Here is a 16,824-nt window from a genome sequence, read left to right as displayed (position 1 = left end):
TTAGGTGCTTACGACAACGTCTTAACAGTCATCAAGAAAACTAGAACTACAACAAATGGGGATTGTGTAAGTGTAACACACCATTTCAATTTTCGAGATAAAAGATATAAACCATTGTTTATAAAAATGAAAGTGAAAATACATTACATTTTAGCCAAAATGATCAATATGAAAGTTATAGCAGTCGTTAAAACGAACGCGTCGATATAAATAATGTTGAAAACAAAGTTCGTATGAGAAAGTTACGATTTTTTGAAGTTCTGACGAATTCCAGAAGCGTTGGGTGCATATCAAAAGCATGGGGCGCCTTTAAAGGCCCGACACACCTCATTTAATGCACCTGTCATATGCATTCGAGGTTGCATACACGAAAACCAAGGCTTGCGTGCAAGCAAGAAGACTTGACTCGTCAGAGGGATTAGCGCGTCCTATCAAAAAGCACAACACACTTTTCCATATTCCATCCTATAAATAGAGGCTCACGACTCTTCCATTCCTTTCCTTATTCTCTTTGAAAAAGAGTCTCTATCTCTCTTTCTCTCTCTCTCACCCTCGAGCATTTCTTTCCCTTATGTTTCGACTTCTCGTTCTGTAATATCGTTAACGAAGATCTGAAGGTTTTGAGAGAATATAAGAAAGTAAGCGTCGAAGTCTTGCTCGTGGATATTCAGATTTCGTTAATCATGTTAGTTACACTTTCACTTAAGTATAACTTGATATGGAATATACCCATTATCGTTATTATAAACATGTGTATTAGATTTTGTCGGGGCTGTGGCCTCTTTCCCAAAAAAAAAATACATATGTATTAGATTAATCATTAATCCTAGTTATTATACTGATTAATCTACTTATGGATGCAATGTCTAAGATAAACACGTTCGTCTGGTTGTTGGATTTCAGAAAAATTATATACCGAAATAATCTTGTCTCTCAAACTGTCTTTACTAGATAATCATTATTTGATATTCTACCAATATACAAAACATAATCCCGAGTATTTCTGCAAAAGTTTAACACAAGCAAGCTACTCACGTGAGGAAAGGGTCCAAACTCCAAAGGTCCAATCCGTGATCTCGGCGCCAGCAAAAAGCAACCCTGCCTATCACGCAACGACACATAACACCAAGTGGACACTCGATAAGCCTTTCGTCGAACATGTGGCAGACATTAGATTTTCAAATCCCAACTCTCCCGTCACCGTCGATCTCCGCCCCTCCCTCCATTTCTCTCCACCATTTCCTCCACACTCCACACTCCTCCAAACCTTACAGGAGCAATGGCGATGGCCGCCGGACTAGGAACCTCCTTTTGTTCTATTCCGTCACTCCACCGACTCACCACCGCTACCACCAATGCCGACTCTTTCTCTTTTCTCAAATTATCTTCTCCGTCGTCCTCACTACTCTTCTCCACTAGACTACCTCCAACCAATCGACAGGACTATTCTGTAATAAAAGCTTCTTCTTCTACAACATTCACCGAGTCTCAAGATCTGAAGGTATAGATAATTAGCTATGTAAGTATATGTGCCATGTAATTCAGGCGTACTCTATGTTTTGTTTTTCTTAATTTTGTATCAACAGATTAATACAATTACTACGAAGCCGATCGAAGGTCAGAAAACTGGAACCAGTGGTCTTCGGAAGAAGGTCGAATTCTTTTCCGCTCTGATCTCAATAGTTCTGTTGATTAGTTCATTTTCGACATGGACTGACGTTTAATTTTGAATTTGATAAGGTTAAAGTGTTTATGCAAGAGAATTACCTTGCAAACTGGATTCAGGTATGAATTTACTTGGTCTAAAGTTGTGAATTGATCTATGTGCTAGGGTTTTTGTAGGCTTAGTTTGTAATATATATTCGATTATATGTTTCAATCTAGGCATTGTTCAATTCTTTGCCACCTGGGGATTATAAGAATGCTCTGCTAGTATTAGGAGGCGATGGTCGGTATTTCAACAAAGAAGCTGCACAAGTAAGTTCTATTTTCTCATTTTATATGCTTTATAAACTGCATTGTGGCTTTTTCATTTTCTAAACAATGAATGGATTCTAAATGCAGTTGATTATTAAAATTGCTGCTGGGAATGGAGTTGGTAAAATATTGGTTGGCAAGTGAGTCTTTTGATACTTCAATCTTTTATTATATTATCACAATTCACAAGAGTTGAAAATTTTAACTGGAAAACTTTTACTTCCAACATTGGGAAGACTTTATTTCTTATATGTGTTAGAAGTATTAAGTTGGGAATCAGTAACTATTAAGTATTAACATATGTGTAATTGCATCTTTAAAATGTTTCAATTTATTACAGTTACAATGTAATCATTTTGTCATACCTTTGTATTTTTTCAATTATCATTGCTGGATCATGACCTTATAATCCTGTCATTGAAGGGAAGGTATTTTGTCAACACCTGCTGTATCTGCTATTATAAGGAGGAGAAAGGCAAGTGTCCATTCATATCTTCACCCTTAAAATGGGAACTCATTGAAGAACACCATCATAACATGCCATTTCATTTTGCAGGCAAATGGTGGTTTTATAATGAGTGCAAGCCATAATCCTGGTGGGCCTGAGTATGATTGGGGCATCAAGGTGAACATATAGTTCTTTACATCATGGGCTTCTGTAATTTTTCTCATCACTATCGAAATCCATGGTTTAATCCATATATCTTGTTTGAAGATGATAATTGGTGTTTAAATTTGTCACATAACTTTTACATTCTGACACTTATTGTTGTTTTCTCACAGTTCAATTACAGCAGTGGGCAGCCTGCTCCTGAGTCTATAACTGACATGATATATGGAAACACACTTTCTGTATGTTTTCTCTTCTCTTTATCTGTATCTTCATTTGTGCATACTATATAATTGCTCCTTGTTTATGATTTGTATATCTGAACACATTAGTATTGTTAGAATTGACATTCTTCTCAACATTAAATTTCTTAGGGTTGATGAGACTGATTGTCTTAACTGTTAATCTTGCTGCTTTTATGGCTTTGCTAGAAATAATACTTGGTTTTTTTGAAGAGTTTTCTAAGTACACAGGAGAATAGATAAAGTTGTAATCATATTGATCTTTACTCTATGTGTTCATAGTTTGTTGATATATTCAACTATAGGAACATGTCATAGATATTCTTAAATAGTGACAAAAAGGAGGAATCAACCTTATCAAAATCAGTAGCAAGTAGCAACTACCTTTACTATGAGAAAAGTACTAACTTTATATTGATAAAAAAGAGGAAACTGCAACTTTTTACTGGGCAACACAGTATGGAACTTTTTGCATTTCTCATTGGTGAGTATGGATGTAATTAATTATGAACTATAAGAACAATCATATTAGTTTAGAAGTGTGTTTTCACAAACATTTTTTCATCAATAAGAGCAAAATAGATTTTGGTCCCAAAAAGTTTTCTCTTCCAATTTTGGTCCTTATTTGAGGTTCTTGTAACGTTTTTGGTCCATGTTCCAAGATCCAAATAAAATGACTGATTCTTTTAGTTGGAGGAGGGACCAAAAACGTTACAAAAACCTCAAATAAGGACGAAAATTGCAAAAAGAGAAAACATTTTCAGACCAAAATAGAAAAATCAGCTATATTTAGGGACTAAAAATGTGGTTTTTGCCAGCCTGTAGTTTAAAATTGAGTAAATTACACGAATGGTCCCTATGGTTTAGGGTAATTTGCGCGTTTGGTCCCTAACTTATTTTTTTAACTCAGAAGGTCCCTACTGTTTGTTTTTGTTACGCTCTTGGTTTCTGTCTTACCTAAAAAGACTATTTTGCCATTGATTTTTTAAATTTATTTAAATAAACACACCCCAACCCCACCCCCTCACCTTACCTTACCTATCCCACCATTTCCCCCTATTTAAATAATAGTCTTTTTAGGTATGACAGGGACCAAACGCGTAACAAAAACAAACAGTAGGGACCAAGTGCGTAACAAAAACAAAAGTAGGGACTTTCCAAGTTAAAAAAATAAGTTAGGGACCAAACACGTAAATTACCCCAAACCATAGGGACCATTCGTGTAATCTACTCTTTAAAGTTCGTACATGATTTTAGACTATAAGTTTTTCATTTTTGGTTTTATATTCATTGACTTATTTATAGTCCCCCATTGCGATGATTTTTTTTTTAATTACGACAAATTAACTCTTGCTTTTTAACTTTTAACTATATTAGTCCCTCAAGAAATCGCTTCTCTTATATTTCTCCAACTACTTTTTTTTTTCTAAAAATTCCACAATTCCTGCAGATATCTGAAATAAAGTTGGCAGATATTCCGGATGTTGATCTTTCAATTGTTGGAGTTACAAAATTTGGCAACTTTAGTGTGGAAATAGTAGACCCTGTTTCTGATTATTTGGAACTAATGGAGGTAAAATAAAATAATAATAACAACAATGATAATAAATCTTTAATATATTAAATTTGGTAAATCATTTATTTGTCTTTTCAATGCAGGAAGTCTTCGATTTTTCACTGATCAAAAGTCTTGTTTCACGATCAGACTTCAGGTATAAACACACACACACACAGTGTTCATGAATCATGATTCATGATTACTAATTTATTAAGATAGTTTTTTTTTTCTTTTTTTTTAATCAACTATTTATTCATATCTATAAACCTTGCTTTTGTCAGGTTGACATTTGATGCAATGCATGCAGTTACAGGTGCTTATGCAAAGCCAATTTTTGTAGATAAACTGGGAGCTACTTTGGTATGTTTATCATCAATCAATGTGTAATAAATAATAAAAGTCCATATGTTTTGGCCTCATAATTGATAAATACCTATTTTAAAAGTTTTTATGTACTTAATAAATACCTATTTTATAAAAGTTTTTAAGGTATATGTGTATATAGTAACGTATTTTACATAAGTGTATTTCACACATTTTCACATAACTATGCTTTTATAAATAGGTATTTAAAATAAAATAATATTTTTATAAAAAATATTTTAAAAAGAGGTGTTTATATAGGTATTTTACCTATAAAAACGTTTTTCTTTAAAAATTATATAGAAAAAAAAGGTTTTTATGTGAGAAATATGTTTATTTATTTATTTATTTTTGTATAAATATGATTCTATACAACAAACAAAACATATTCGAATTTTTTTGTGAAAAAAAATAAATTTAGGATGAAATCGTAACAAAGTTTTGAAATCTAAGCCAAAAGTGTAAATTTTGGACCAAATTTGTAATAAAATTTAAAATTTGGGCCAAAAATGTAATTTTTAAAATTGGGATGACCTGTTGACCGGGTAAAATGTTCAATTTGAATACAATTCTCGGTTTTTGGGACTTAATTGAATAAAAAAAAACATATAAGGACTAAATCGATTATGAGAACAAAACATAAGGACTTTTATGGAGTTTTCCCTATTTCTTGCATAGAATATAAGATAACTTGCTACTCAAGTAATTACTTTATGATGTTTTTTCAGGATTCAATTTGTAATGGAGTGCCTCTAGAAGATTTTGGGCATGGGCACCCTGATCCAAATCTAACGTACGAATTCACAGATTATAATCTGTTTTATTTATTTATTTATTTATTTTTTGAATTTTGAATATGAAGAATTGTTAAATGTCTTTATTTTTATAAAAGGTATGCGGAGGACTTGGTCAAGATTATGTATAGTGACAATGGACCTGATTTTGGAGCTGCAAGTGATGGTTGACAGATGATTTTTCTATTTTTTTTATTTTTTATTTTTTTAAAAAATTTTCCTTGTGGTTTTTGAAACGTTTAATCACAAAAATGACTAAAATGGGAGGTGTGAGTTAACAAAATGACAACGTTTTGAATATTTATCAGAAAATAACCACCCACTTTGAAAAATTCCTTTTTATGCTAAATTACTTTATAAATGTTCCCCACTACAAAAATCTTGACTTTTGTTTTTTTTCTTTTCCAAATGACATCACCATTTTGCAACATGATGTCAAATTGCAAAAAGAAAAACAAAAATGTAATTTTTTTTTTCGCAAAATTACTTAATGAATGGTTCCAACTACAGAAAAATATTAATTTCTATTTTTTGTTAACATCACTACGCAAAAAAGTAAAAAAAAAAAAATATCAAAGAAACGCATAATGCAAAAAAGGTAATTTCACAAAGTCAATTTATCATAAATGGGTGATATTTGTTCAAAAGGTCTCTCGTTTTTGGTTATTCTTTTGTGATTTATTTTTACCAACTTTTTAATATGATAAACCTTAAAATTTATTATTACCAATATTTTCTTCAAAAACTAAATCCTTAAAATTTATAAACCCAATGATTTTTCCAGGAGATGGTGATAGAAACATGATTCTTGGTAGACAGTTTTTCGTGACCCCTTCAGATTCCGTCGCTATTATTGCAGCCAATGCACAAGAATCCATTCCATATTTTCAAACTGGCCCAAAGGTTTAATTTTTTAATTTTATTTTTTTATAAAAAATTATTTAACTTTTTTATTTACATAAAAAACTGACTTAGGCTTTGTAATTTTTATAGGGTTTAGCACGCTCTATGCCAACAAGTGGTGCTCTTGATCGAGTGGCTGAGAAACTTAATCTCCCTTTCTTCGAGGTTATAAAATATAAATTATAATCTTTTTGTATTTTAAGCTCTTGAAAATATTTATTTTTTATAAAAGGTTGAAAAGTTTTGTTCCAGGTTCCAACTGGTTGGAAATTTTTTGGTAACTTAATGGATGCTGGAACTTTGTCAATTTGTGGGGAAGAAAGTTTTGGAACTGGATCTGATCACATACGTGAGAAAGATGGTATATGGTATGTAAATTGACCATTTTGCCCTTAGACTGAAGCTGAAAAAACACTACAATACCATAGGGAGTAGGGACCAAATTTTGTTTCCAGTCTTTGTCCAAGGGCAGAACGGTAATTTAAAAAAAAAATTAGCTAGGTAGTTAGATATAATGATCCAGGGACCAAAATTGTTATGAAACATCCAAATAAGGAGCAAAAGAAAAGAAAATCTAAACTCAGGGACCAAAGTTGTATATATTGTAAAGTTGTTTTGGTATGACTTCAGGGCTGTGTTAGCTTGGCTTTCTATAATAGCATACAGAAACAAAAGCAAGAAAGAAGGAGAAAAATTAGTCTCTGTTTCCGACATTGTAAAGGAACATTGGGCCACTTATGGAAGGAACTACTTCTCTAGATATGATTATGAAGTAATCACCTTTTAATTATAAATAAATAAATTCACTATTATTTAATTAGTTAAAATTATTTTTACTTTACTGATATTTTGATGTTCATTGGTGGGCCCAGGAATGCGAATCTGAAGGAGCCAATGAAATGATCAATCATCTTAGAGATTTGATTTCTAAAAGCAAACAAGGAGACAAGTATGGTGAGTTACAGTGTCAGTAACTCAGTATCAGCTCAATACTTTATAAAAAGTTTAGAGTAAATTACAAAAATGGTCCCTGTGCTTTCTGTTTTTTTACATTGAAATTAGGACCGAAGTCGCAGGACCAGAATTGACATAAAACCTTGAAATAAGGAGTAAAGTTGAAATTTTTTTTCGGTTTTGGACTAAAGATGGTGAAAATCAGAAAGTAAAGGGACCATCATTTGCAATTTACTAAATGAGTGAGTAAATTACAAAAATGGTCCCTGAGCTTTCTGTTTTTTTACATTGAAATCAGGACCAAAGTCCTGGACCAGAATTGACATAAAACCTTGAAATAAGGACTAAAGTTGAAAAAAAGTTTTGGTTTTGGACTAAAGATGGTGAAAATCAGAAAGTAAAGAGACCATCATTGCAATTTACTAAAAATGAGCGAGTAAATTACAAAGATGGTGAAAATCAGAAAGTAAAGGGACCATCATTGCAATTTACTAAAAATGAGTGAGTAAATTACAAAAATGGTCCCTGTGCTTTCTTTTTTTTACATTGAAATCTTGACCAAAGTCCCAGGACCAGAATTGACTTAAAACCTTGAAATAAGGAGTATATGGTGAAAATCAGAAAGTAAAGGGACCATCATTGCAATTTACGAAAAATGAGTGAGTAAATTACAAAAAATGGTCCCTGCTTTCTGATTTTTACTGTGTTAAGTCCAATTTCTATTCTGATTCTTATTTCAAGGTTTTATATTGAGTTTTGGTCCACCTTGATGTAAGGACAAAAGTCATAAGGACTAAAACTGAAAAAATTTCATTTTGGAACTAAACAGGCAAATATCAGGAAGTAGATGAACCTCTTTTGTAGTTTACTCAACAATTTATGGAAAAGAGCAAATTACATTTTTAATCCCGGAGTACAACTGATTTATTTATTTTCTCAAAAAGTTAATTCTTGCAAATTTGGTCCTTAATTGAAGTTAACAGTCTAGCTGTAGACCAAAACTGAAAAAACCATTATACCACAGGGAGCAAATCTGTAATTTATTTTTTCTTATTTTCTCATTTTGCGACGTAAATTTTTGAATTCATACTTTTATTTACTTCAACGCAATATTATAAATTAAAAAAAAAAAATGATTGCAGGAGATTATACTCTTGAACTTGCTGATGACTTCACTTATACAGACCCTGTAAGTTTTATTTATTAACTTTCTTAAATTTAATTAAAAATAAAAAGTTACTGAAAAGGTTTTGAAAGTTTACTAGGTAGATGGGAGTATAGCTTCAAAGCAAGGTATCCGATTTGTCTTCACAGATGGGTCAAGAATCATATTTCGTTTATCGGTACACATATTTATTTAATTTATTTTTAAATAAATTGATCGATAATTTCAATGGAATAAATATTATTTTTTTTATAAAAATTACAGGGAACCGGTTCAGCAGGTGCCACTGTGAGAATCTACATAGAACAGTTCGAACCTGATGTCTCAAAACATGACTTGGATGCCCAGGTGGCATTGAAACCATTGATAGGTTGGTTTTTGTGACTTAGGATTTTCGTTTTATTTATTAATATTAATATTAATTTATTTAGTTCAAAAAAAATATATTTTATTTTGTTGTCTTGTCAGATCTGGCATTGACTGTGTCAAAGCTAAAGGAGTTCACTGGAAGAGAAAAGCCTACAGTAATTACATAAGTTCTCTAGTGACTTTTTCAAAGTAAAAGATTAAACAGTTGTAGGTGTAAGGTGTTAGCTTCACATAATCACATTCATTCATCTAGTCACGTGCATGGCTGTTTCAATGTTTTTTTTTTAATCTAAATATGTCGAATTAATTATAAATCAATAATATAGTTTTTTTTTTTTTTTTTTTTTTTATTATTTATTTATTTTTTTTTGGAATTGGCAAATAATTCGAGTAATCAATTAAGGGTTTATTGTATTCTGTGATAGCACGTGTGCAATTACGTTGAGGCTCTCATTAAAGCCAGAAACAATCGAAAACAAAAGAATGGTTAAAATTGACAAATTGTAACATAATGAACTTATATTGAGCACTCCATATATTGATATGCCAATTTCGAGTTCTTCTTCACTCATCGATCTACATCGTGTTCTCCTAAATAAACAATAACCAATACATAAATGTATTAGTGACATATCTATGTATGGGATACTGTAAAATATCATGATCCAATCCACCAAAAATTGCATATATAAGGATTCTGGATACTTAAATGCAATCTCAGCAATAATATAAGCTCATCAATCTTTGTAAAAAAAGTTTTATGTGGTAAATTTAACAGTTATATATAAATGATTGAATGAAGCTTGAACCAACTCTTTGGTATCAAATAGAAGACAAATTTTCGGTGGCCCCAGAACGACACATCTTAAAAAAAATATAAAAAAACATATTTACAAGATAATGATAAAAGTTTTAATTTTTCTTTTAATTTAGATGAAATGCAAACAGGAAATTGACTTATTAAGATAATCAACTTTTCGGTTTATTCACATCTATTTTTTTTTTTTTTACACATTTGGTAATGAATTTTTTGGAAGCGTTCACATATGACTATTATGACCGGCTGTAACATGTTATATTCGGTCATAATGGTCATACGTGAACACTTTTAAGAAATTCGTTAACTTGATGTGTACAAAAAAAACAGTTATCCAGATGTGAACAAAACGAAAAGTTAAGAGTAAATTACACGAATGGTCCTTGTGGTTTGGGGTAATTTGCGTGTTTGGTCCCTAACTTATTTTTTTAACTCGGATGACCCCTACTGTTTATTTTTGTTGCGCGTTCGGTCCCTGTCTTACCCAAAAAGAATTTTGTAGCCTTATTAATTTATTTTTTAATTAATTTTCTTATTTATGTATTTATTTGTTAAATATTTAAAAAAATTAATATATCTCCTCATCTTAAACCTGAAACCACATTTGAGAAATTTAATCTGGATCCCATCGGTCACCATCCCATCTCTCATCCTCCTCAACTTCTATTTCATTTTCATCTTTAGTGACATCGACGTCTTCACCATCCCTTCTTTTTTCGGTCCTTCAATTTCGGCGAACCAACACCACAACCCAATGTCTCTTCATCGGATTTTACACCACCACAACCCAATACATCACAGTCCTTGCAGGAAAAGAAAATTGATACTAGAAAGAAAAATTGGAGAACCAGATCAATTGAAAACCATAACTTGAAATACAAATAAAAATCTAAAAGTCTATTAACATTCTAAGCTTTAACTCATCAAACAGTGTGTTTTTTTATATTATTAGTTTCCATTTCTAATACTTTTAATCTCTACTAAATTTAAAATTTTATATTTAACATCTTAAACAATAAAATTATAAAATTATATAAAGCGACGATTTGTTTTTGTCCATGTCAAATCTAGAGTTTTTTTTTTTTTTTTTTAGTTGCCAAAGTAGCATATTTTAAAAAGATATTTACCAAAATGGTGTGGTTTTAAAATATTTACCATTTAAGTTAAATTTTATATCAAATCAAAATTAGAAGGTAAAATAAAAAAAGAAAAGATATTGACTTATCATGATAATTAATTTTTCGGTTTGTTCACATCTAGGTAAATATTTTTTTTTGTACACATCTAGGTAACGAACTTTTTGGAAGTGTTCACATATGACCATTATTACCGGATGTAACCTGTTACAACCGGTCATAATGGTCATATATGAACACTTTCAAAAAGTTCGTTATGTAGATGTGTAAAAAAAAAACCCCAGATGTGAACAAACCGAAAAATTAATTACCTTAATAGGTCAATTTCCCAATACAAACTATAATGAATATTATGATTTTCTCTTAAATTGACTAAGGGGCTGTTTGTTTTTTTTATGAAGATCTGCGCAACCACTTTTGTCTGCGCCGCGCAGACAACGCGCATACATATGTCCTCGCAGACTGTTTGTTTTTTGGAAGTGCCCAGATCAAAAAACGTCTGCGCGAGGTCTTCCTGGCGCAGACATGGGTCAGTGTCTTCAAAGGTCTTCAGACCCCATTTTAACATAAATAAATTAAAAAAAAAAACATGGGCCACTATGCAGTTTTTTTTTCTTTCCTTTTTAGCTGAAAATGTATTTTTAATGTTTATGACATAAAATTAAGTTTGAAAAATCAATTTATTTCAACAGCCGCAGACGTTAAAAACAAACAGTCTTTATATTGCAGACTGCAGACATTTGGTCCACCTCTTCTGCCACAGAGGCTTGCAGATGTGGTCCGCAGACTGCAGACATTTTGGCTTCAAAAAAAAACAAACAGCACCTAACTAACCGAGAACGAGCGAAATACGCTAACATACTAACTTAACATCCCATAAGTCAATATATCTTGATTTGTTTGATATCTTTTTTCTATTAAATTAATCAACAATGAGGTATATACAAATATATCATAAAACTTAAGCTCACATAACTTGATTAAATGAGTGCCCTCTTTGAAATGGGCTCTTTTTCAACAAAGTAAACTAAATTAAAAAAAGGATAAATTGTGGAATCAATGTTTGAGAAAGATTATAATTTCCAAAAAGATTTTCCATCTTCACTAAAGATAAAATGAAAATATATAAAACCTGCCCAACAAAACCAAGCACATAAAATAGCATACCCAAAAGTTTACAATTTATCTCTTCCATCATTGAAAAATACAAATCTACAAAGAAAAAAAACATGAAATTAATGGTCGCAAATAATGAGTAAATTATTGCCACTCAGATTACAAATAATAAGTTGTAAGAAAATCTTATCGAGTTAAAAAAATCTTTAGAATGAATTTTACTTTGCATTAATGAAATACAAGTTCTAGTTATATTTTCAAGTTAACAATATCACCTCTCTAAACAGAGAACCAAACAACCAAACAATCAGTGATACATCCAAAAACATTCATACAGGTAAAAGATTCAAGGGCTTCAAATAACATAAAGTAAATCATACAGCATTGACGATGATTAAAACACAATAAAGTCAAAAACATATGGTTAACAATTTAAGAGCCTATTGAATAATATGGTTCCAAAAACCTGTGAGGCACCGATATGTCCATCAAATATAGCAAAAAAAATTTATACATTGAAGTATCAGTTATTGTTGTGCTTTTCATTTCATTGTTGGTGCCATGGTGCACATTATGTCGACCCTTATCTAAACGGCTAATATTAGAAAATCGTATGTTAGTTAAACACATAACCCAAAGCTTCTTTACAGAAATTCCCCACCCAAATTTTGCATAATTAGTTGCAAACTACTTAAAACCTCTAGAAGAACGACAAATAGAAAGCAAATGATTTGGTAATCCTAAATTAGAAGGTATAGTTTAGGAGAAGATGCCATGTGGCAAAGTAGAGGTGTAGTAAAGAGCCATGTGACATGTATAAGATTCATTTATTAGAAGAAATAGATAGATAGATTGTCCAAAATGATATACAAAAAAAGAAAGTAGGTTGTTATAAAAAAGACAGTGAGTACATTGCTATAAAAAATGAGAGTCAGAAAGTAAGTTGGTATAAAAAGCAAAAAAGTGAAAAGTAAGTTTTATTCCTAGCAACTTCATTTGTTATTAAGTTTATTTTTATTTATTACTGTTTACATAGTCATATAAAAGTATAAGTTGTTTTTGATTGACATTTTTGGTGATACTTTATAAGAGATGCAACATATTTTAAGATGGTTGAGCTTCCTAATAACTAGTAGTTGTAGGCATTAAATTAACATGATCATAATGAGGTCTCATAATTGTAATCGTGTACTTGGAATTTTTGTATTTAATAATATAAAACTAACAGTTTTTGCACCATAAAAGTTCCAAATCTCCAAGTTAATAGTTAATGGTATCGTTTTAGTTTGTTGCTATTTAATTAATATTATAATGGTAATATTTAATGTTATAGCATCTCGATCGAACAAGAAATCTTTCATGCACAAGTCTAAAGAAGCTAAGGTATAGAGATTGATAGGTTTAAGACGTTTTACGAGGATTTTGATTACAAACACAAGTCTAAAAAGGAGAATGTCACAAAGCTGGAAGAGTAGCGGGTGTAAAAATGATATGGTTTTTAATGGGTTGGTTTCCTTATAAAACTATAACAGGACTACTATTTTTTTAGTTAACAAAAAATAAAAACCGAACCATTGTTATTAAAAATGCTTCAATTTCATTGCTTAACTCAGTTTTAGTTTAGTTTGGTTTTTCAGTTATTATGTTCACCCTTAATGGCATTTCAAGTTTCGAAGCATTTTTTAGTGTTTTTTGTCAAATGGGCTCTAGATGGTGACGTGAATAGTGCTTTCTTTCATGGGCCGATTAGGAAGCATCAAAGAACACAGATGATTAACGGAATTAAAGAGAATGGTTTCTAGATAAACGATCCCGCCGCAATCAAAGAAGTGGTCATTAAGCATTTGGTGGAAGATTCGCTGAACCGGTTAAATCACGACCTAAGTTCATCACCCAAATTTTAAGAAACTTCCCTCCCACGCGGCCATGTATTTAGAAGAACCCTTCATGCTTGAAGAAATCAAATCATATGGGCATATTGCCCGGATAGGGCGCTAGGACCCGATGAATTCTCCTTTGCCCTTCTAAAACAACATTGGGAGGTGACAGGAAGTGATTTTTATTTTGCGGTTAAACATTTTGAGGCTACCGGGCATATTGAAAAGGGCTGCAACTCATTTTTTATCACCCTCGTTCCCAAAATCCAAGACCCCATCACAATCAATGACTTCCGTCCCATCAGTATAATTGGATGTTTGTACAAAACAATCTCAAAGGTTCTAGAAGAGTGTCTAAAGAAGGTGGTGCATCGGGTGGTTAGCACAACTCAGACGATTTTTATTAAAAAGAGACACATACTTGACAGACCTCTTATTCTAAACGAAGTAATCAGTTGGATAAAAAAGAATAAAAAGAAGTCATTCACTTTTAAAGTGGATTTAGAGATGGTTATCGATAGTCTTAGTTGGGAGTACATAGACTCAATCTTTCAGCAAATGGACTTTGGGGTTAAATGGCGAACATGGATCCAAGGATGCTTATCGCTAGCAAGGCTCTCGGTGCTTATAAATGGTTCTGTAACCTCATAATTTTGTATAGAGCGAGGGGTAAGACAAGGTGATCCACTCTCCCCATTCTTATTTATCACCGCAACTAAAGGTCTTCATATTGCAATGGAAACGACGAAGGAAAATGGCATTTTTGAAGGCATTCAACTACCCCTACAAGGACCAGTCATATCACATCTACAATATACAGATGATGTAATTTTCACCTGTACATGGTCGATTGAAAATGAAAAGAACCTAATCAGAATTCTGAGATGTTTTGAGCTGTCATCATGACTCAAGATAAATATGTCGAAAAGTAAACTATATGGTTTTGGTATTCAAAACTGTGAGCTACAGTTGGTGGCCCGAAGTTTCAATTATTCGATTGGTTCTCTTCCATTTATCTAATTCGGTCTTCCTGTAGGTGCTTCTATGACAAGAGCAACACATTGGAATCCTATCATTGAAAGATTTCAGGCGAAATTATCAAAGTAGAAAGCAACCACCTTGTCATTTGGGGGGCGGTTAAGCTTATGCAAAGCAGTATTGAGCAACTTTGGTTCTTTCTACTTTTATATGTATAGAGCTCCTATTAAGGTTATTAAAACTCTTGAAAAGATAATGATGAGGTTCTTTTAGGGTGGTTGCATGGAATCAAGAAAAATGGCATGGATCGCTTGGGAAAAGATTCTTGCAGCTAAAGATAGAGGCGGACTTGGAATTGATAGTTTAAAGGCGCAAAACATAGCCCTAATGGGGAAATGGTGGTGGAGATTTAAGAAATTTCCTGATAGTATATGGGTTAGGGTAAATCTATCTACAAATCTGATGGTGGTTTTTCTAGACCATCGACAACAAAAAGTCGGAGTGGATGTTGGGGAACAATTGTTAATATCCAAATAACGTTAGAGAAAGAAAATGTGACTTTTATTAACCACTTCCGGCTGATAACAAACACAAATGGAACATCAAATGGGCTTGGTCACTTGATCCATCTGGGGTCTATACTGTCTCATCGTTGAGAACTCATATTAACAGTCTGACGCTTCCTCATAGTGATGGCATATGGACTTGGAACCCACTGGTAGTTAGGAAAATAAATGTTCTAGCTTGGCGAACCTATCATGGTAAATTGCCATCCATGAATAATCTTTTCAAACTTGGCATCAGTTCTTCTAACATGTGCAAGATATGTAATGGAGCCCCAGAAACAAAAGACCACATCTTTATGGGATGTCCAATATGAAGAGAAGTTTGGTTACAAGTGTGCAAATGGTGGTGATTATTGGATTTCCCTCTTAAATATTCTTGGGATCTACTAGAATGTAAAACAAGGCTTGGTGGTCATCAAAGGTTGTTAATGATTCATGAAGCCATAATGTTTTATATATGTGGGTGATTTGGAGATATAGAAACGCTAAGGCTCATTCTCCAAGATCAAAATCACATTCGGTGCTGGCATATGAGGTACAAACCCCTTTGCATTATCAATGCTCGAAAACGGAAAGGAAAATATCTGAGATGGTGTGAATGGAGTTGTGATCCAATTTTAGAATGATATAGGAGACTTTAATTTTTTCAGTTTCTTTTGTTTTGTTTCATTTTTGTACTTCTCTATTTTGTACCTCCTAGCCCCTGGCTAGTTTTATGTTTAATACTATGCATGCCTGCTGTTAAAAAAACTATATAGTTAAAGCATAAAGAAATACATTATATATAAATAGTCTCTAGCTAAAGCATAAAGAAATACATTTATACGAATTAACTTAATATCTAAAATAAAAGAGGCTAAAATATACTAATAATAATAATATAAAGAGGTTAAATACATGTATACGAATTAACTTAATCCTACATAATAAATGAAAGTTTTCTGCCACGTGTAACCTCCTCATTCAATACGACACATGGCATTTTTATAATTTTTTCAATTAACTTTAATTCCACTTGGCAAATTGTGGATTTTTTTGGTTTTTTATCAAATTGAAAAATATCAAATACTTTACTGCATTTTACACAAATAAAGGAAACGTGAATATCTCTTCCCAATTTTTGTCAATGAATACATTAAATCCAAATATATCTTCCTAAATTACATACATTATTTTCAGAAATCACCACTCAAATTGATGCTTATTTGCAGAAACTTATCAAATTTCAATTCAATCACAACTACTCTTCATATCCTTTCCAAATTCAATTTTGTAAAATATATACAGCTTCAATCTCATTCATATGTCGCATTTTATTGAGAGATTGAAGGTTTACAACATCACCACGTTCATCATCAAAGTCCATTATCGCCTCATTCTACTACATCAGGTTAGCATA

The 16,824-nt window shown here is 31.9% G+C and overlaps 1 protein-coding gene across 1 annotated transcript; it reads left to right on the top strand.

Annotated features, from left to right (window-relative positions):
* The first annotated feature begins 1,133 nt into the window (after positions 1 to 1,133).
* On the top strand, positions 1,134 to 9,277 carry PGM (phosphoglucomutase). The gene is made up of 22 exons (XM_079070709.1): positions 1,134 to 1,501; positions 1,587 to 1,652; positions 1,741 to 1,785; positions 1,885 to 1,977; positions 2,065 to 2,117; positions 2,401 to 2,452; positions 2,534 to 2,602; positions 2,761 to 2,829; positions 4,280 to 4,402; positions 4,489 to 4,541; positions 4,669 to 4,747; positions 5,479 to 5,543; positions 5,643 to 5,710; positions 6,329 to 6,447; positions 6,538 to 6,612; positions 6,700 to 6,815; positions 7,078 to 7,219; positions 7,320 to 7,401; positions 8,544 to 8,590; positions 8,667 to 8,744; positions 8,831 to 8,936; positions 9,035 to 9,277. Exons 1-22 carry the CDS (start codon positions 1,280 to 1,282, stop codon positions 9,100 to 9,102), a joined length of 1,890 nt encoding a protein of 629 aa, XP_078926835.1. The 5' UTR covers positions 1,134 to 1,279; the 3' UTR covers positions 9,103 to 9,277.
* The last annotated feature ends 7,547 nt before the right edge of the window (positions 9,278 to 16,824 follow it).

Source organism: Lactuca virosa, chromosome 9 (genome assembly GCF_052849685.1).
Source record: "Lactuca virosa cultivar CGN04683 chromosome 9, Lactuca_virosa_CGN04683_v6, whole genome shotgun sequence".
Lineage (NCBI taxonomy): Eukaryota > Viridiplantae > Streptophyta > Magnoliopsida > Asterales > Asteraceae > Lactuca > Lactuca virosa.
Note: the sequence above shows the minus strand (reverse complement) of the source record. Positions and strands in the feature narration are given on the sequence as shown.